The 22,731-nt window shown below is 46.9% G+C and overlaps 1 protein-coding gene across 1 annotated transcript in view; it reads right to left on the bottom strand.

Annotated features, from left to right (window-relative positions):
* The window catches only part of dlg2 (discs, large homolog 2), a 239,301-nt gene that overhangs the window by 38,091 nt on the left and 178,479 nt on the right, over nucleotides 1-22,731 (bottom strand). Inside the window, exon 14 of the mRNA XM_079282881.1 lies at nucleotides 19,854-20,010. Coding sequence (XP_079139007.1) covers nucleotides 19,854-20,010 — 157 coding nt within the window. The remainder of the gene's footprint in view (nucleotides 1-19,853; nucleotides 20,011-22,731) is intronic.

Below are 22,731 nucleotides of genomic sequence, written 5' to 3'. Positions count from 1 at the left end.
CGGGTCACAGTGGATCATGCCTATTGGGTGGGGGACGACATATACACCGACGTGGATGGAATCCCCTATCAGGTAGATACTGGTGCAGAAGTGTCGATGACCCGCAAATGCCTTGAAACAAAAGGACACCTGACTGTTCAACTAGCCGACGGAACCATCAAAAAGATTCCGTTTGGCGTCTGGAAAGGAGTTGTATGGGCTCTAGGACCCTACAATTTAATGACGATAACAGACCTAAAAGAGCTGCATAGCAGCTCAGGAAATCGTACCCCAATACAACAGCGACTCAGAGTCCTCGGGGCAAAACTAATCCAGATGGGATCGTTATCACCGGAGTGGTACAAACCAGTGAACATTCCAGAAGTGACCAAGCAACAAATCGAAGACAGCGACCTTTCTCCGGAGGGAAAAGAAACGCTAGAAGACATACTTTCCAAAGCCGGAGTGGCTAGATTCAAAAATGACTGTGGAGACATGGGTGCGAAGTACACCCACACCATAGAAGGGGGTGTACACCCGCCTGTCCGCCAATACCCCCTGAATCCAGGGGCCGTTGCAGAAATGGACCTGATAGTCACGGAGCTCAGCGAACTAGGAGTGGTGCGCGAGGAGCCAAATCCCATCACAAACAGCCCAATACAGGCAGTCAAGAAGCCTGAGTCATCGGGAGGTGGCTGGAGACCTGTTATCAACTTCAAGGCCCTCAACCGCAGGACTGTCGCCAACCGCGCCAGCCTGATCAACCCACAAGGGACGCTGAAGACACTAAGACTAAAAAGGTACAAATCCTGTATAGATCTGGCAAACGGATTTTTCTCGTTGAGGCTAGCCAAAGCCTCCCAGGGCAAGACAGCGTTCACCCACAAAGGTAAAGCGTACGTCTGGGAACGGCTACCGCAAGGCTACAAAAACTCTCCGAATGTTTTCCAGTCGGCCGTAATGGACATACTTGACGGCCTAGAGACAACAATCTACATCGATGATGTATTCATTGCAGATGACACCGAAGAAGAACATCTGCAAAAATTGAGAAAAGTCGTAGAACGACTAACAGCGGCAGGCTTGAAATTGAATCTGAAAAAATGCCAATTTGGACGATTCCAAGTGAACTACCTGGGGTTCCAGGTCTCCAACGACCTGGGACTCTCAGACGGATTCCGGGATAAAGTGGAGCAGATCGACCCGCCAACCTCGTTGAACGAACTACAGAGGGTGCTGGGACTCTGCAACTATGTTAGGGACCATGTCCCTAGCTACCAGAAGCATGCAAAACCACTGTATGTAAAACTACGCAAAGAAAAGCCAGAAGACGCCCACAAGAAGTGGGAATGGACCGCAACGGATCAAAACAATTTGGAAAACCTCCAGACAGCCATTAAAGACGCTCTGCGGCTGGAGCCACGAAGCCTTACAACAAAGCTGGTGGCAGAGGTCAGTTGCAACGACGACGATGCAATGGTAAAAGTGTGCAACGAGGGCGGGGGAATAGTCACTTTGTGGAGCTACACCCTGTCCTCCGTGGAAAAGAAATATCCAGCAGAAGAGAAGGAGTTGGCAGTTCTGGCAAGGTATTGGAGCACCCTGAAAGACCTTGCTCAGGGGCAGGGCATCAGGGTCCTCACGCAAAGCCAGGTCCATCGATTCCTAAGAAAAGCCACGGTAGAGAGCACGAAGGCGACGAACGCGAGGTGGGGACGTTGGGAAGACATCCTGCTGGACCCAGACCTCGAAATCGGCCCTGCACAACCCGTGAGTAAGAAAAAGGCGACTCAGGCCGAGAAGCCAGCCGAACCGATAGAGTGGACTCTATACACCGACGGCTCGCGAAAAGGACAAGACGACAAAGCCTACTGGGGCTTCATTCTCAAGCACACTGAGAAGGAGCGCTTCAGACAACGAGGCCAAATCCCCGGCAGTGCCCAGACCGGGGAGGTAACAGCGATACTGGAAGGTTTGCTCGAGTTGGAGCGAAGAAAGGTAAAAAGAGCTAGAGTCATAACTGATAGTTATTACTGTGCTCAGGCCCTTAATGAAGACCTGTCCATATGGGAAGAAAATGGTTTTGAGAGTGCTAAAAACAAGAAAGTAGCTCACGAAAACCTATGGAGAAAAATAGCCGAATTGCGGCTAACAATGGAGCTCGAAGTGGTGCACCAGAGGGCCCACACGCGAGCAGGAACTCATTGGCAAGGAAACGAAGAAGTGGATCGTTTCGTCCAGATGAGACAAATTGTCTTTGTTGGGATCGAGAAGTGGGAAGATTTGCCCAAAGGACGGGTAGTCCCAGAAGAGAACGTGAAGGAGGTGGTGCAAGCAGTGCATGGAGCACTTGGACATGCAGGCACCGTTCCAACACGAAGGGAACTGGAAAAGCAGCGACTCTGGATTCCTGAAAAAGAAGTCCGCAGAATCCTTCAAGACTGTGAGTTGTGTGGTCGATACAACGCAGGAAGGAGAGGACAAAGAGTGGGAGGTCTCACCATTAAAAGTACCGTACCCTGGGGTTCTATCTGCATGGATGTGGCAGGACCCTTAGGGGTACCGGGTAAAAGTGGAGAAAAGTACCTGTTGGTGCTTGTGGACTCCATGTCAGGGTATGTAACCACAAAAGCAGTAAGAAAAGCTAATGGCAACAGTGTTGTTAGCATGCTGGACCAAGTCTGTGGCTACTTGGGGTTGCCTAAAGAGCTCAGGACCGACAACGGAACGCATTTTCGCAACGCAAAAGTGGACCAGTGGTGCCAACAGCATGGGGTAATGAGGATCTACTCTCCCCCATACACCCCCCAGGCTAACGGGGTGGTGGAAAGGACCATTGGCTTGGTGAAAAGTTGGATTGGGAAAAATGCCAACTCGAGAGAATGGAGCACTAAGACCCTGGAAATCGCCAAAACCCTGAACGACCGCTACCGAAGTGACAGGCCCTCCCCTGCGGTGGAGCTGATGCGCCGCCCCTTCACATCACAGGAAGTGGGGCGGGGCTCAGAAGACAAAGAGCCCAAGCTTGAGCAAAAGGTGCCACTTCGAGTAGGACAGCGCGTCTGGATCAAGGCTCAGGTCGGTGCTTCTAACTCTGCAGTCAAAGCCAAGTACGATAAATCAGACATAGTTGTCAAGATTTTGGACAGTAATACTGTTCAACTCAAGAAGAAAGGAATCCAAGGAGTAGGGCAGCTAAAGCCAGTTCCGTACTAGGAGAAAACCAGGAACTCAAGAATGGCCACCAACATACAAGCTTTACCACCCTTTGTCAGAGTGGCCAATGTCAAAGGGGTGGTTAACATGAGAAGGAGTACTACGGGGCTCTGGGCAGGAAGAGCCATGAAGAAGTTGGAGTATGCAAAAAAGGGCTTTCTCTCAGAAGAGAATGAAGTCTTAACATGGAAAGAAATCAAGAATGATTGTGTGGTCTGCCTGCTGCCGACCACCCTTAACCTCACATGGCAGGGACCCGGAAACAAGAAACCACACCGGGTCTCTGGACGAAGAAAGGAATTTGACCGTATGACCCACAAACCAGTGAAGGTTTTGGATGCATATGTGTGCGGTTTTTGTCGTATAGCGCTTTTACCAAGGTTGCACTTCGTCATCCAGTGGGATCTGCGGGGGACAAAGCTGAACCTTAAGGACTGTGTCTGCCAATGGGATGGACACAGGCTGCTCCTCTGTGCGTCTTGCTCCGTACTCCAGCTGAATGGACTGCTGGTGCAAGCTGGAGCAGCCGACGGATGGCAGGTGAGAAAGTTTCTTCAGCCAATACAAACCCTGGCACCCGCCTTGTGGGAAGGTGAGGGTGCTGCCGCTCCTGTTGATCTATCACACAAGGAGACTGGAGGACCCTCGGCACCAGCTATGAGCCCACTCGACGGCGATCCACACGAAGCAAGTGGAAACAGTAGTGCTGTCCCCATGAGATCCTGGTGGGAGTCGGTGGAAAGGAACTGGCCATACAGCCCAGGCCAGGCCGAGGTTGCCAACCCGCCCCTGTCTTCCGTACAGATCCCAGGGGCCTTCAGGGTCTATCGCAGCCCTGATGACCCAGGGTACGCAGCCACCGCAGCAAACTTACCCGATTGCCGCTTGGAAATGGTAACACGAGAAGGGTGGATGGGGCCCTGGGAATTGACAACCTGGCGCGTGTTAATCGAAGATGTGTTTTGTGATCCGGATGTGCCAGTACGTGAGCTTGCCCCAGTGCCAACAGAGGCTGGTGCTCGCGGCACGAATCTCCAGTATAACACCACGGATCTGGACGCCTTCCACCACACCGGTGCCAGGACCAAGGAAAAGAGTAAGATTTTCACGGTCACCCCAGAGGGGTGGCGGAGAGACGGTGTTATGCAACTACCGGGCTCTTGGGCGGCCAGAGCGCCAACGCCTACATGGGAGGCCAGCACAATGCGCGTCATGGTGACGCTGAAAACCGTGATGGTTCCATTCGACGGTGTGTACTCCGTCGGGGTGGAGCTGACCAGAGCGGATGAGGCGGAGCCTCCTCCAAACCCACGCGCAGACGCAAAAGGTTTGACCGCTTGGGCACGGAAGTCATTTCGCAAACTGCAGCGGGGTGGAAAGCCTCGCAGTAGCAGCACTTAGAAAAGTATAGCTGCTGGAAAACACGGAACTTGATTGTCAACATGTCGCTGCCAAACCCACCAAACAAAGATTGCAGGGAAATACAAAGTGTCTCTCTGTCTCTCCTCGAACAAAAAAGGCCATATCTGCAATTGCCAAACGAACGTGTCTATTTGGACAGACCCCAACGAGATTTTGCATACCGAAAAGGCCTCTGTGGCTCCGGCGCCTATTTCTGCAGCAATGGCGACTATAGGCGCTCTTCGGACCTGTCAGTACCCGGAAAGGCGGATTTACTGCCTGCTTTTCGCACAGGATGGCAACTCCAGTATGACAGAGCTATGGTCAAATGGACCCATCCATGGCTGTTGCAGCCAGTCCTCTGTTGTCCTGACCAGTCCCCCTGGATCCTGAATACCGCTTTCATCCCATTCAAGGGTCGACAGCTGAAGTTGCGGTGGGGTCCTAACTATGCTGATCATTTGCAAGACGAATATGTTGATCTTTGGCTGGGTGAAAATTTGATCTGGACCACCAGCCCGGTCATGCAGCGCCTCATAGCGCTCCACGTGAAAAACAGCGAGCGCTGTGTAATTGAGAACCAAGACATGCAGTTGCGTACGGTGCATTACCGCCTGCCAGGCCTTGGTCCACCGAACCCGGACCCATGCCTGCGCATGTTTGATTTGCCTCCTTCCAGACTGCTGAATTGGAGGCTCGCTCTGGTGAATCGCTCTGATGCGTGGGCTAAAGTGACGGAGCTCCAGACGAACGACGGCCAGCCATTATACGCATCTCTTGCCAAAGTCCGGGACCTTATCAGCCCGGTGGACAGGCAGGTGTACGCATGGATGCGGCTCCGAAAAAATGGAGGGAACGAGGGTTGCTTTGAATCCCCCCCATGCCCCTCCTCGTTCCTCGTCACCTATTACCAATGGGTGTGGAGGGGGCTGGACTTAGCCATTGGCAGATACCCATCGGTGCTATATCACCAGCTCCTGAAGGGCAGGATTAGTCAGTGCGATCCTGACTCTCCCCCGCGCCTCAGCTCCGGATGCCTAGCACCTCTTCCAGAAGTGCTACCGACCCGAGCACTGCAGAACCCGAGACCATGGATCTCCCGCTACTTCACGGGAGAGTTCATGAATTTAGGCGATCCTCAACCTTTACCCCCGTCTCATTAAGACGCCCCGGCAAGCGACTGGACCAATCAAGTGAACGACCTCGGAATGGAAAACGACTATGGCTTTGCTTAATGGCTAAAGTAGTAGCAGTACTTGCAGGTCTGTGCTCTGTCCTGGCTATACTGTACTACTATGGTAGTATCCCATGGGCCCTCACTCATGTGCGGGTGTCCTACACTACCACAAAGAAATTCGACCAGACATGCTGGACGGTCGACTCTGGAACGATCGTTCTCTCTCAACTCGCTGGACAGAAGCGCGCCTCACCCTGGTTGGACCTTGAGGTTGGCTCTAATGCAACCCGTCAAGTCCAAGAAGGGGGTGGGACGCCACCGAACCTGACAGCTACTATCATCACGTGGATGACTATCTGGGATCAGAAAATCAACGATTCAAAAATCAACAACACGGGTGAAGAAACAGACTGGGCAGGCGAATTCCAGAAGGTAATAGAGAATTCGACATGGAGGATAGATGAAGTATCTACGCTAGGAGCGGAGATGAAGATTACGGTAATGATGAAGAAAGCACAAGAAGAAAAACGGGCACAGTGTAATTGGATCTACCCCGAAAACGGTGTCCCAGGCTGGTACTGTTCATGGGCATGTGTCTCATGGTCAGAGCAAGGGAACGAGGGATACTGGAAACCCGAGGTAACCTATGCAGCGAGCCACCGCAATGATACGTGTTTGATGATTTTACCGGCAGAAGGAATGTTCTGGGGACACTACAATCTCACCTGTGAGGCCACACAACCGCGACGTAAACCGCAGCGGGTGAAAGTTAAAGTTAAGGTGAGGCCACTAGGTAACACCACACTAGGTAACTCCACCGACTGCCAGCGGAACAACCTCACCAGCCGAGCCGTGAATGTCACGCAGCAGAGGGAAGAAGAAGTAGTGGAAGTACTCCCTACGGCTTCAGAGGAAAAAGAAGAGCAGCCGCAGCCGCCGCCGGTATTCAAGTCAAGTGACAGTCTTCGGAGAAATCGGAGCAGGAAATGGACGCAGCATTGTAAAACAAAAAAGCTCCCTCTCCTAGACAAGTGCTTCTGGAATGTGTTCTTTTATTGCGAAGGTCAGAATTACTTCGTAATAACTCCGGTAAACAAACCACAGTATCAGGCTCATAAGTTTATCTATCTACCCGAACCTAATGCCCGGCACGAGGCCTGGCTCAACAACACCCTGCCGTGGATATGGATAACCGAGCTAAAGCATTTTAAAGGGGCCTTCACGGAGGGATACTCCAGAGCCAGCTACGGCCTTTTGGGACCACGGACAACCGACATGTATGTACAAAAGCTGCCGAAACCCGAGGATTTAATGACACCCCCTTCCTAACCCTAACCCTAACCCAAGTGACAGCCCCAAGAGGGGATTTCCAAAAGATTGACACTTGTGTGACCAACAAAATGTTCATCGCTCTGAATGGAACAGAGTATCTAGCCGACGGCGCCTCCCCGAGATGCACACTCTGGCAAGAGTGGTATCGGGCTTGGGGAACGTGGCTATATGACTGCACAGGCCTGAAGACGAACCAGACGATCAAAGGAACCCTGCAGGCATGGAAAGAGGCCCACACCCGGGACGACGGTTCAACCTGGTGGGGCCTACAGAAGGATGAAGTGTTAGAATGGGTGGTGCCATGTCTAACTCAAACCAACAACTACTGGGTGAAGTATCAGTACCTGGCCACAGTGTACTCGAAAGAAAGAGACATCTGGCCTGGGGTTTGGAGCCGACCAGAACCATATGTGGGCCCGCGGCCCTGGAAGATGGAATGCAATCGAGGAAACACGACCTGCAACATCAGCCTGGCCGGGGGACATTGAGAGACTGTGCCAGGATGGGAAGACCATTGCCAGACCCACTATGGAGCAGAATATGAAACCCACGTGCAAGAAGTAACCTGGGTGAAGGCTAAAGACGGGAAATGGAGACGGTCAGGGCCTCTGACCAGCAGCTGTACCAACCTAATCCTGGGCCATCGCATGAAAGACAGAGTGAACGTGAACGGCCTAATCATTCCCCCAGTAACCAACCCTACAGTCTTTTTAGCTGAGGGCCACGCCTTCAGGAAAAGCCTCTGCGAGGGTAAAGAAGACAAAGGATTTGAATGGGTAGGAGCTAACCGCCTCTACGGGAACGGAACATGCTACGAGCCAGAAGAACACTGGCTGAGCTGCGGGAGCGGCCGACGAGAACACGAGTGCAGTTGGATCGAACTAACGGGCGCCTCCATAGCCGGGACCGCAACCATCGTAGTGGAAGAAGTGGCAGGGAAGATTGGAGAAGGATTCTCGGTCATAAAGGGATGGATGGGGAGTTTGTTCTCCTGGCTTTGGCCTTATTTGTTGATGATAATTGGAATTGTCATCTTGGGCCTAATAATCTGTGCCGCCATTAAGGGCGGGGTAGCAGCCACTGTTGCCTCGTGCTTTAAGGGGAAGTTGAAGGAAAAAGAAGAAGTGAAGAAGGGACTCCTCCCACGAAGGAAGGAGGAGTCCACCCACCTATAAAGGGTGAACAACAGGAGCGCCATAGCCATTGCAGACCCGGAACCTCAACCAAGAGCCTCATACTGAAATAAGAACGAATAAACCTAAGAAAGCCAAGATGACCAACATGACCAACACCACAACCATTGCACCTCCAGGCATGAACGCCACTTCTCCCCCAGGCATGACCACTTTCGGAGTGAGTATGACCAACACCACGACTATAGTACCTCCAGGCATGACCACCTTCGGAATGAGTGTAACTGAAGCATTACAGAACTCCTCCGACACAGCACGCAGATGCAGGCCATTTATTCGCTTAACCGACCTGGACTTTTGGGTCCTTGAGATCATATGGTTCTTCTACTGTTGCATGGGCGAATGGTCCATGAATCAACCGCTAAGAATACTGGCCCTGGCTGTAGGGTGTCTGAAAACAGCGATTGAAAACATCTATCGAGGATCGCTGTGGCTTACCCTGACATGGTTCGCTACATACCTCCTGGGGAGAATCCACATCGACTCTACTCGCTGCGGTCTAGTAAAAGGTGGAATGGTGATCATCTGGCTGGTAATCGACGTCGCTGCAGTTTTCTACAACCCCCTGAAGATGGTCTCGGCGATCGTCGAGGCCTTTCTGGCGGTTACAGCCCTGACGTATCTCGTGGTCATGACCATGGCTATGAAAGAAAGAGGAAGAGGGCGTTGGCTCCACAAGATCGGCGCCATTGCTCTTTGGGGCATAGGTTGGGGCATAACTGTCGCCATCTACTGGTTGGGTTCTGAATCATCAATCGGGATAGCAGCCTGGCTCATGCTGTATGAGCCTTTGTTTCCAAGAAGGGTTAGGCCTACAATCCCAGGCCTAACACCTCCTCCAATGGTGTTGGCATCTCCATGGCTGCATTCTCTGGCTCTGCGGCGCTCTGCAAAGCGCTCCAATAATGAGAGGGGGCCTTAAAAAAGAATGAAAATAAGACCACCCCCTGCTTGCTAAAGCTTGGCTTGTAAAAATGCGCTGAAAAATGTAATGATTAATGAAGTCTTTGTGTTCAACAACATTCAGGAGGAGGTCTGCTGTGTCCGCTGTGGGATTCCTCCGGAGCTAATGTTGCACCTGTGGGAGGTAAACCAAGCCCTATGGTGCACCCAATGCTACTTGGGGCAATTCCCGGTAGGAGCAGCCAGCGGCCTCTTCTGCAAAGGAAGTACCCCTTATATGCCTGCGATGAATGTAGTCGACTGTATGGAATTAGAGGCTAAAGCAAAACCAGTATGGACTTCCGCTGGAAGAACCCCACCGGAGGTCCTGCTCTATGCTGATGGTGTATACTGCCCAGTATACACAAAAATATGGGCGTATCCTGATGGCATCCGGGTGTCCAGCACCCACCTCACCGATGGCCGCTTCGTCGTCATTGGACCACGCCTGCCCGCCCTGCAGTATCCAGTACCAACTCCAGAAGAAGACAACGACACGGCAAGCATCACGGGTGTGGAACACCGAGACGTGGGTAGCCAGACGATGCTCGCAGGAGTAGTACCAAATCTAATGGGGATGTGGGGATACGACGAGGACTGCGGCGAGCTGGTGGAGGTAATCCCTGAAGGATTGATAGTTCCAAGCGCGGAGGAGGACAAAGCAGCAACCAGCCCCGTCCCTCCTCCGGCCTCCCTCTCCCCAGACAGCATTCTGAACCAGAATGTGTTGGCCCTGGTCCTGAGCCTGGACGAGCAGATGAAGGATGCCCTAGATGACGAGGAAGATGACAACGCCCTCCTGGATTTCCAGCCACCAGGTCTGGAAGGCATGGTGGTGCTCGACAGCTGGCAACACGAATCCGAGCCGGAAGACGACGTTCTCATCATCACCGCCGAGGACGACGACGAGTTCCTAGAGGATTACCTGGGGCACGGTGCGGCAGCTTGAGACCTCAAGAAGGGGGTGTCAAGAAGAGTTGACCTCTCAGAGCTGCCTCGGTAACATGTCGACACATTCAAGGGAGAGAAGTCAGGCTATAAGAGCGCAAAGCATATATTCAACGTTGAAGTGTAATCAAACAGATAAAATGTATGAATAAATATAACGAAATGTTCTAATCAATTGTGTAACAAATGTTTAACTGCATAGAAGTGATTTAAACAAATGTAATGAATGTTTCTGTGTGTTCTGTGGAGCTGAGATAGATGTATTGGGCAAGTATTGGGCAAGAATGACATTGCTGTAATCAAGACCAGATGTTGGGTGTAGTCAAGAGAAAGATCTAGAAACTGATGTAATAGTTGAGTCATACAGGCAATGTTCGGCTTAACGCCCTTTCCAGAGGGAGGGGGGATGAGTAATGGACCAAACAGGTGGGGGCTGATCACAGCCCATATGAGGAATATAAGGACATGCTTGCAAAGAGCAAGCTGGGATTTCATCGCGGATGCCGTACCAAGCGCATCGGAAGAAGATACTAAAGCCTGCAGCTGATGTATTGAGGACTTCGTCTCTGTTCACGGAAAAGAGACCTCTGTTCGTGGACATTGAGATTAAAAGACGAAGGTTCTAACTCTCCCCACCGCTCGCCTCTTAACATCTGGACAACTGAGAAAGCCGCAGCTGCCTGAGAAAGACTTTGTACTGAGTTTTGAGAACAGCTGAACGGGCTCCGTTGCGGAGCGGGAGGATCGAGGGTCCGGCCGGACCTTCGCTCCTAACAACTCCAAAAGAACTCTTTTCATCGCACCATTGGACATCCAGCTCTAACCGAGCCGTCTCGGTAACTAAAACTAATGAGTATAATCGAAGAAGATAATTAAATTGACTAATCATGTGTAGTGACATTTTATGTGAGCTGTAGCTGTAACCCCTGCAAACTAACTAAATATAACCTGCAATAAATATCTAATCTGCATTTAAAGTGAAATTCTCAAGTGCATTAATTTGCCGAAGTAGTAAAGAGTTCCTCGTGACAGTAAAAAGTTAAAGCTATTGTATGTCTAACAACTGAGTTCTGAAAGGTTATCCTAGAGACCGAATCCACTTAACAATCCCTTACGGTTTTAGCAAGAATTAATCCTAGCCGTTAAAACCTAACCTGGCATTTACCAAGAGCGCGGATCCATAAGAGGGAAGCTGCCATAACCGACGCGACTGGTGGGAGCGCCCGGGGCCAGGACTGGTCTCTCGGCCGAGCGCGCTCTGACCGGAGGAAGCAGGGTAGACGTCGGGAGTAAAGGCAGTTAGCGGAGCCAGGCGAGTTCCCTCGCCAGAACACCAGCTCGAGAATCTTTTAATAGAGAGCTGAGTCAGTAATTAGCCCCGTATCGGGCCAGAAGTACCCAGGATCTAACAATGTATTGTAATTTTATTTTCTCATTGCACAGCTACTGTCTTCCTCAGTTGCTCTGCTTCCAGTGCAAGTTGTTTTAAGTAGAGCTTTTATCCAATCAGATTTCACCTCTGTGTCTCTGGATAAGAACAGAGATCCGAGGCCTGCAAACTTACAAGTGCATCCATGTGCAGTTTAAGTAAATGGGGACAATATTGTTGATTGTCATAGTCTTCAACCAATTCGATCTTTAGTTTGACATGTTGGGCATATTCTTTGATGTGCCAGAGCCTGCTAGCTGGCCTACAAGTACATCAGCATTAACGTGCGCTGTGATTGGTCAGTGGGCTAGCGTGACTGTTTTGAAGCTGAAGCAGCTTGCAGAAGGTAGAATTAGTGGTAACAGTTCAAGTTGAAAGATATGTAAGAAGTTATGAAATATGACATTTTTAGCGTTTTGCTTGGTGTAGATTCTTTCTTTTTTTTTTACCAAGCTTTGTTTTTTAACACTCAATGGCTGAAGGAGGAGGAACAAATTTCTGGAGGACATTTCAGGAAAAGCTGGACAGGGTTGGTCAACCCCACAGCTAGCAGCCCTGAACCAGCATGGAAAAGAATTTGTACGAACGGTATTTCAGCATCGGAGAAGCGTTGCACATGTTATGGCTGGCAATGCATTTTATTAGCAACTGAGCGTCTTGATGTTTGGAGCTGTTTGGAGCTACGCTATGCTAACCAAGGCAGCTACACAACTCTGCGGGGAGAGTGTAGTGTGTTTGCTGCTATTGTTTTCCGCTAAGCTAGTTTAGCGTCATGTGTAGAATGTTTTTCTTCTGGGGTCGGAGTGTCAGACAGCTGTCTGTTACGTCATGTTTCCCAGTGTCCCAGTTTGAGCGCAGTCCACCAAAAACATTATATTTCCCACAATTTAAGCTTCTGCATTATCCAAATGCACTAGCATTAATCAAACGTATTGTTTGGTTCGTAAGCCTTGTACCGAACGGTTTAATACGAATACGTGTATTATTACACTCCTAGAAACAAATAATAACCGTAGCTGTGGTGTCATAATGAAGTTATTAGGAGATGGAACAGCACTGAAGGCCCAGGTATAAAATGCACGGCCCGCCACTGTATAATACCATAACACTACAATGCAATGAGACAGTGTAATCTGTTGCACCGTATGGCATTAGAGTGGGAGGAAAACTATTACAATTAACTATACAGCTACAGCCCACTGTGTAGTCTGCTCATCATCTCAGTAAATTCATACATACATTTTATTAGCAGTTACATGACGGTCATGAATACTGTAACCACTTTATAAAACTTAAGAATGTAAAGCAGTTGATGCTGACTGAATCAAGTGATATTTATCCCACAGTGTCAACACACAAAAGTCGTATTTCCCACAAATGCAACTTAAGTTTCACCATCTCGTCAGTTACAGGTAAAATGTCACCACATCATTCTACAGTTCATCTTGTTCATCACTGTTCATAAATTTAGAGTGTAGGTACGATAATGACTTCCTAACCGTGTTCTTAGGATGGGGGTCAGTGCCTGTGGAGTGGCGGTTCCCATTTTTAAAAAGGGGAACCAATTATCGGGGTATCACACTGCTCAGCCTCCCAGGGAAAGTTTATTCCAGGGTGCTGGAAAGGGCTCAGACGATTCTCAAACCTCAGATCCAGAAGGCGCAATGGGGATTCTGTCCTGTCCGTGGAACAGTAAACCAGCTCTTTACCCTTGCAGGTGTGTTGGAGGGGTCATGGGAGTTTGCCCATCGATTCCATATATGTTTTGTGGACTTGGATAAGGCCTACGACCGTGTCCCTTGGGGAGTCCTGCGGGGGGGTACTGCGGGAATACGGGGTACCTGGGTTGTTGCTACGAGCCATACAGTCCTTGTCAGAATCAAAAAACACAGGACATGATGTTTGTCTGTCCCTTGTGCCAAGGTGGTGAGCACTTCCAGGAAATTAACCTTGTTTTGAGTAATTGACGAACAACAAGTGGGGGTTTTCCGGCTTGTGTGGGGTGTATCTCGGTCTGGTTTAGATTGAAGAATTTTGGGACAGTTGGGCCCAGAACACATCAGCAGTAATGTTCCCTTGTGTCATTGTGTGTTTCGGACTTTCAACATGATACACCCTCCACAACGGCGGCCAGCTACAGGATGATCATATATATATATATATATATATATATATATATATATATATATATATATATATATATATATATATATATATATATAATATTCTCAAGTGGGCATAACCTTGAGGACCTGGTTGTGTCGCCAGGTATATCTGCCTGTGAGGCATATGGACTGGTCTTGCAGCTTACCATGGGCCCAGGGTGAGAGCCGTGTTTGGATACTGATGATAGATGGAACCCTCTACTTCCATTGCCCTTGCTCAGACCACAACCAGCTTCAAACTCACTTTATTTTCATCTCAACTCTACACCTGTAAAGTTAATATCTGCACGGTTGTGACGTTAGACGGACTGCTGTAGTTCCTGATACAATCGATTTTGCCCTGATGACTCACACACAGACTCACGAGGTGAAAACAACACGCGTCTGGTAAATAACCATAATAATGCCCATATTCAAATGGCTCAAATGTGACAAACTCATTTTAAGGTCATAATTGTGACTTCAAATATATTCTTGTTGGCAAGTTTATGAATACCTGGACATTATTTAACATTTACATTGAATTCAGAATACTGTGTGGTTGGTTAACATTGCAGAGACACTTGGTGTCATTTCATGTTGATCTTCTGATCAGTCTCTGGCCATCTGAATCTGTGTGCAGCCAGTTACATGTCAGCTCTTTACCATTTGTGAAACACATGAATGCAAATGACTGTGGCATGTTTGTCTCTCAGGGGGAAGACCAGAGTTCACTGTGAGAAGATTCGGAAATGGATTTAAAGGCTGCAATCACAAATATTTCATCTTATGGATTTATTAATCAATGTTTTTTTTTCATTTAAAGTGTCAGAAAAGTGAAAATGTGCTAAAATTGATTGAAACTGATTCATGTTCTGTTGATAAACTAATTGAAATATGATACTTGTTTTAATTTTCGTGGACTCTTAGGTGTTTCAGAGAGGGGTCACAGATATACATAGTGTCAAGAACCACCTCGAATTTATACAACCAGTCCTTTTAGTCTACATAACCTTGAATATTGCATGGAGTATTGGCTTATTAAAATGTAGGCCTTACCCACCTTTATTTAATTATTTAACAGGTCAAAAACTGCTAGTCTGTTTGGATTAAAGGGTGAAAACCCAAGTAAAAAAGAACGATAATAATAATAATATTATATTACACATTTATTGAGCGCTTTTACTAATTCTCAAAGACACTTTACATTAAAATCATCATATAAAAGAAAGCTATACAGTAAAATTTTAAAACAAAATATCGGTCACACATTAAAAGCAGTTCTGAAAAGGTGGGTTTTGATTTGTGATTTGAATATGGAAAGGTCATCACTATAGTGACGTTTAAAGCGAATATAGCCGGTCATGAAATGTCCCTCCTTCGCTACTGTAGGGCCTACTTCCTTGTTTCACTATATAAGCCGTACCGATGAGCTGTGTCTTTCCTCTCTGACCCCTGGTGCGACAGGTTGTGCCCGTCACGTGCAATACTTTGGTAGGTGTTAACTTTAGTTTTGTTAAGTTGAGGTATAGCTGCTGTGGGTTTTACCCTCTGTTTTATTTACTCTAGGTCCGGCTCCATAGCGACTCTCTGTGGGGGTTGCGCAATAATCAGGCAGGAGAAACGCTGACTGCCACTGCTGTTTGGTTTTGTTGAGTCTTTAGTTCCCTAGCTGGTTTTTGTTGGTGTTAGTTCATTTTGTTGCCCTTGTGGCGCTCATTGCTTTTCCCCAAAAGTTAATAGTAGATTCTTGAAGCTGCCATGCGGCACTAACATTGTGTGCTGTACACCTGTTGTCTGTCTGTTTGTACGAGTGCTATAGGGCCGGTGGGAAGCGTGGCCGCCCATACGGTGGAGGGTTTGGTGATAGAGTTTCTCACCTGTGCTTCGCACCCTCAGAATCGTGTGTTTGGTGGTAGTTTTCTTTGCACTCCCACCACAATTTGTTTCTTTACCCTTTGCTTTGCAGTGTGTGGGGTGTGTGGCGAGTACTCCGTCACAGTACAACTTTCCCTTCTCTGTCTGTGACTATGACCATTCATCCTTTAGCACTCCCCTCTTTTATTAGGGCCCGAGCTACCGACGTCGGGCCGCGAAGGCCCTATTGATATTGTACCCGTTGGGGTAAACGTACGCATGGTTGGAGGCCTTGCCATGCATGAAAACTCACCAAATTTTGGGGACTTGTCAGGCCTGGTGAATATAGCCATCTGAAAAAGAATGCATCTTTCTGTGTTAAGAAATGGCTCTCTAGCTCCCCCTACAAGTCGGATCGGCGACGACCCTCGGCCAGTATTTTTGACACACATGTCCACTTGAGCTAGAGCTACAAAAAAGCCAATCAGACCCCTAAGCTCCGCCTACTTAGATTTTCCGCCATATTGAATTTAGTGTAAAACACATTTCTGCGAACTCCTACATGCTTAGTCCCATTACTGCCAAATTTGCTGTGGATCATTGCTGGATCTACGTCATCAAAAGCTTTTTGATATCTCTTTTCGTTTACAAGATATGGACCAATAAACCTCTTAGGGGCGTGGCTTAATATCAATACACAACTTCTCAACCGTTTGTCCTAAAATTACAAAACTTGCAGCATATGTGCACATCGCATCCTGTAACATACCCTGAGAACTTTTTGCAGATTTCAGCCTTCGTATTTTAACGAACTCCTCCGAGAAAATTTATGCTATCAACTTCTCCTTTGGTCAGGATGCTCTTAAGACCTTTGTGATTAAAAGTTATCAAAATCTCGCGCTTTCATCGAAGAACCTTGACGTGGCGTGGCGGCCATTTTACCTCATTGTTTATGAAAAAATAAGTTGTTATAACTCCAAGGTACATTATCCAATCCGCACAAAACTGCTTATGCATGATGCTACTTCAAGCTTGAACATACTTCAAATGAAAAAAATTCAATAACTCATAGCGCCGCCTACTGGCTAAAGGAATATTTTTTTAAAGGTCATATTTTTTACTTTGATTTATTCCTCCTAGACACGTGACCTGATGAGTCTACAATTTGGTAAGGATAGCCTTAAGACATTGATGATAAATCACCAAGACTATTGTGAGTTTTCGTTGAACGCTGTTGCCGTGGCGACGCATCGTTCGCCATGAAAAAGGAAGCTGATTGTTTAGTGGGTTGGTATCCTCAAACTCATGTAACTTTGTACATGTGTCATAGGTCATTGGAAGAAATATTCTTCCGTTTTAAATTGCCTCTATAGCGCCCCCTACAATATTTCAAAAGAGCAGCCCCAGCGCTACATCTATGAAACTTGGTAGGCACATGTATCCTATGGAGACTTAAAAATAAGTCTCTTGAGACCATGCTCTAAACCAGTGATTCTTAACCATAGGGCCGCGGCCCAATCATGGGCCGCGCCACCTAGAGGGCCGCGAAAAACTTTCAGTTTTGCACCTGTGGGCCGCGAGGGCCGCGGGACCGCATAGGTTATCAATTGAAGACACCAGAGATATTACTGTTATCCATGAGACGCTCAGTTACAATATAGCTTCCCACCACCTGGTGGCGGTAATGCGTCAGTCAGTTGTTTAACAAGCTACAATAAGCAGAAGAAGACACTCAGCTAGCCGCTAGCCTGTAGCGAAAGTTATGGATAAGTTATTAAAAAGAAAAAATGAAGACGACAGTGGTGCCATACCCCCCAAAAGTCTAAATGTGTGTGCAAGTACAACCCTGACTTTCTTAAGTACGGCTTTGTGAACGGAGGCAACGAGGCAGAGCCGAGTGCTCAGTGTGTGGAATGTGGGCTAATGCTGTCAAACGAAGCACTGAAGCCTTCAAAAATAAAGCGACACCAAGCGACGAAACATCCAACGCTCGTGGGAAAGTCTGTTGGGCTTCTTGTTGTGTATGCAGGTTTACATACACATGATAATAAATGTCTTTGTGATCATCACATTCTGTCATGTCATTTATTTAACAAGGGTTTTGCCTGTTCAACACCGGCATCCTCGATCCCCTCCCCTTCCGTTCCTACGGCTTGTTTGCGCAAATACGTCACAAAACATGTCCGTGTTTGGTATCCCAGCATGCCCAAAATCCTCATCTTTGCAAAGAAATCATCGATTTTCTTTCATTTCTTATGGTTCCTCCACAAAAGGAGCCCACACACACACTGTCCAAAGTCGCCATAACCGCTGCAAGTCGTATCTTGCAGCATTTCGACGGAAAAAGACACATTACAGACCCGATAACGTGCTAGCGGATGTTACCATGGAGCTACTGCCTTCAGAAAACGATAGTACTTATAGTACAAACCTTATCCTCCTCTTCCATAAGCCGTCAACCAACGTTTGCGTAACTGAGCTATTCTCATTCTCGTTCGTGCGCTCGGTCCCAGCCATTAAGCACAGCAAGTCCGCTACTCACACACCACGTCTTCGATACATAGTATACATAGTTTTTGCAATTTGCAAAGGCTAAAAATAAAAGGAAAATAATATAATATCACTTTTGATGCATTTGATGCATGTAGTCAGAGTGGGCCCTGGGACACTTTGTACTTGAAAAGTTGGGCCCCGAGGTCAAAAAGGTTAAGAACCCCTGCTCTAAACCCTACCGGAAGTCTGCCATTTTCAATTTTGTATGAATTTATACAATATTTCGATGCTACAGCCCTCACGGTATGTTTCACGATCTACATATAAAATTTTGAGATATAACATTTGGTAAACAGATCACATGTATACTGACAAAAAGCCCCTGGAGCTCTAAGCTCTAAACCCAACCGGAAGTCAGCCATTCTGACTTTAGTGAAAAAACCCCACATTTTTGCGAAATCCTACACGCTGGCTCAGATTTCTACGAAATTTGCTGTGGCTCATAAGTGGATCTAGATTTTTGATATCTTTGTGTTTCCAAGATATGGACCAATACACTTCTTAGGTGCGTGGCAAAATATCAATACACATAACTTCTCAACCATTTGTTCTAAATTCCCAAAATATTCAGCATATGTGCACATTGCATCCAGTAACATACCCTGATAATTGGTTTGCATTCGACCACTAGGGGGCGCTACAGTAAACCCGCAAAGCCTACTGGCTGAAGGAAATGTCTGATGTAACTCAGCTGGACTTGTTCCAAACGGTCCCAAACTTCACATGCTTGATAACACTCATGGCCTGAGGATGTCTACAAGCTAACTTTCCCTAATACTCACAGCGCCACCTGCTGGAGAAAGGAAATCTGCGTTTTTTGACAAACACCATCCGATTTACGTGACTTTTACACAATGTGGTTTACACTTGATACAGAGCAACATGATGCACGCGTTCTGTAGCGCCAGGCAGAGGACACAGGAAGCATCGGACTATTTGCAAAGCATCATTTCCGGCATCAGACGGTCTCATTCCATCATTTACTGCCACATACCATTATAGAGGATCTGTGGGCTTTTAGTTGGTTTGAGTCAGTATTAAACTTTAAACCAAATCCGGGCCTTGCCCGTGGTCACACGTATAAAGTTCAATAAATGGGTTCTGAATAGGAAACCCAGGAATACAATCCAACTTCTAAGGCTATTACCATAGCAGTTAACAAGATCAGCAAACAAGATCAGCAATCAAAATAAACAGTCTAGTAACTACAGTAAGTCAGACACACCAAACCTGGTAATATTGGAGAAATACTGCAGGGATGAAAAAAAAAGACCAGGTTGGCCTAGAAAATGAATCTAGGCCAGTAGGACTATTGCAGTCTCTATAAATATGCTGGGAACACAGTTTTTAACTCTTTAAAAGTAGATCTGTACTGGCAGTGAGGGAACCTTGTAGTTTCCAGCTTAGTTATATTAGTTGAGGTCTTTTTGTCATCACTTCTGACTTTCATCATGTAACAGGTGAGCTGATTGCATATATTTTGTATATAAGCAGCTTGTATTCTGAGTTAAGAAAGGCTGTTATATTCATTTTCAATCAATAGGCCATACATTTCTACTGTACAACACTTTATCCCAAACTCTAAATCCAGATGGTGACTTATCAATAAATGATCCATGACTTATGATCACAATCCCTTTGGAATATTTTCCAACATGGCTGTGTGTCTTGTATCTACTCACCGATAAGATCTGGTCGCCTCGCCTCAGCTCTCCACTCAGGTCTGCAGGCCCTCCTGCCAGGATGAAGGAGACAAAGATACCCTCTCCGTCTTCACCACCCACGATGTTGAAGCCCAGGCCCGTGGAGCCTTTGTGGAGCACCACCTTCCTGGGTTCCCTGTACAGACAGTTCAGATAGTACATCAGCTCGGGGGAGTCGTTGGGTTTCAGCATCTTTGGCTCGGGCTGCGACAGAGAGGTGGACAATAAGTGCGAGGTACGTCGACCAAAGCCTCAGTGATGCTTTGCTCAGGCAACGGAGCTCAAAGACTGCCGGAGCTTCACGGGGGGATGGTGCTCTACTTAGGATCACTTGTCCCCAATTCAGTTGTGACGGAAAAGGAACCTCGTCACATGCTCACACACACACACACACACTGGCTTGAGTCCTCCCTCTCTCTCTCTCTCTCTCTCACACACACACACACACACACACACTCACACACACACACGAGGACTCATGCATGGGATGTCTACAGACATAAACTGAAGGACACAAGCTCCTATAGGGCTGACTCAAACACTGATATACTTGATGACACAGACTCCCATTTGAAGAAGATTTGGTTCAAGGCAGCCTATACAGCTGATGATATGATGATGTGGTTCATGTTGTTGCTGATGATGATGATGGCAACAGTGATTTCTTTGTTGACATATATGCTGCTGACAATGACATGTGTTATGATAGCAGAGAAGTTGATCCTTTATTCAACATGTCTGGTCTGTATTAGTATTATATGGCCATACTCTGCCAGTATTCATTCTCTCTGACTTGAATTTATTTTTCAGATGTTATTGCTGCTGTGCTTTTGAACACTGGAAGTGTGAGTTAGACACCAGTGACTACTGTTGTTGGAGCAGTCCACTTGTTTTCAGGAGCCCTCTCCTTCCTCTTATTGTACTGTTTATCTATATTCCGTCATGTATTTTATATTGCTTAATATAAAACCAGTTGCCCTTCAGGGACAAAAATAAAGTTGATATGAAAATGTACACGGACAGACGATGCAGAGTGAAACCTATTGTTTGAGACAGTAGTTATTCCCCTGTGTTGTCAAACAGCAATGGTATCGAGCACACTAAACTGTAGCTTCCTCATGTCTGTGTGTGTGTGTGTGTGTGTGTGTGTGTTTCCTCTGATTACACTCATCCTACTCACCTGCCCAGTCCACCCAGCTGCCTTCAATCTTCTCATCACCCCACACATATATACTCCCCTGCGTTCCCTGTTCTGGTTGTCAGATCGTCCCCCTGTCTGTTCCAGTGTCGTTTCTCCCTCGTGTTTGCGCCCTGCTCCAGCGTTTGCCACTGGTTTGTACCTTTGCCTTTTTTTATTGTGTTTGGATTTTTGCCCACTCCCTGTTGGAGTCGCTTTGAGTTTTTCTTTGACTTTTTAAGTAAAGAACCTTATTTTTTTCCAACTTCACCTCGTCTCCAGTGTCTGTCTGCGCTTGAGTCTCAGATCTGCCCCCCGGACATGACACTAAACAACACTGAAATCAAACTATTTCCTCATGAATGAACGTCATCATGATTGTAAGCAGCACACTGTCACCTGCTGGTGAATACACAAACTACTGAAGCATGAAGAAGCAAAGCCACATCATTGGGAGCAGAACCAATCATGTGTCCTCTGTGGCTCTCCACATGTTTCAGTACCCCCCATTTAGTGTCTGTCCCTGTCAACAAGCCAGCCTCCTATCAGCGTCGTTTGAAGATACATCAGGTTCTGGCTTTAACAAAAACTTGGCGGTTATAACTTGACCAAAGAGCCAAACCACATCATGTTTTTGCTAAACTGCAAAACATTTTTATTTGTGAAATCACCCTCTATGAATCCAGTCACAGTGAAACCAGTCACAGGCTGATTTGCGTGAGTTCAGGCATTTCTAAGGGAGAACAATCTTCCCTCTACCATTTTTGCAACCCTGCAGGTTTTGTAAGAAAAACCTTTGCAAAGCAATGTTGATGCCCTACAGACTGAATTGACAGTTCGTCTAAGTAATCCATAGATAAGAGCCTGCAGAACGCTGCTGTGGAAGGAGGAGAGAACTGTTCTCATACCTAGCACAATGTCTGAACAGTCAACGATCCTTCATTAGAAAACACAAGCACTCTGGGACTGACGCGTTGCTGTTATTAGAGCTGCATGGTTCACATGAGACACTGAATCAACCCCCTATGGCAAATGCATGAATAATCATGGGACATTATTAACTATAGGTTACAATAAGTTAATGACATTTGAAAAACAGCAGTTAACCTTGGTGGTTCAACTTCATCTTGTCCCTGACATTTCAGAGTCAGAAATCACATCAGCATCACGGTCGCCCTCAAAGGGCCGGTTGTAAATGTAACTACTCCTAACATATTGGTAAATAACTGTCTCTGCATTTGATTGTTTATTCAAGTGTAAACATATTGTACATGCAGTTCTATAAATGTAAAAATATATTTAAGCACATTTCTGTTGTAACGTAAATCCTTTTAATTTAGGGTTAAGAAACCCACAATACTCTTATCAAAGATCAAACAAGTTATTACAATAACTTTGTTCAAAGCTTAAAATCCTTTCAAGGGTGTGTTTGCACAACCACATGAAGTATTTCGTGTGTTTGCACAACCACATGAAGTATTTCATGTTTTTAAAGCCACGTTTAAAGTAGTCTTCAATGTACTCGCAATACATTTCATGTAGAATGTACAGTAACCAGCCAAAGAGCTGCTTCTGTGACTGTGTGTTTAAATATCATCATTCCGACTTTCTATCTCATAACTTCGACTACGGGGATATTTTTATTATCAAGTCTAACTTTTAATTTCTTTTTTGCTGGCA

Source organism: Melanostigma gelatinosum, assembly GCF_949748355.1.
Source record: "Melanostigma gelatinosum genome assembly, chromosome: 14".
Classification (NCBI taxonomy): Eukaryota; Metazoa; Chordata; class Actinopteri; order Perciformes; family Zoarcidae; genus Melanostigma; species Melanostigma gelatinosum.
The sequence above is the reverse complement of the archived record's forward strand: the minus strand, read 5'-3'. Positions and strand labels throughout refer to the sequence as shown.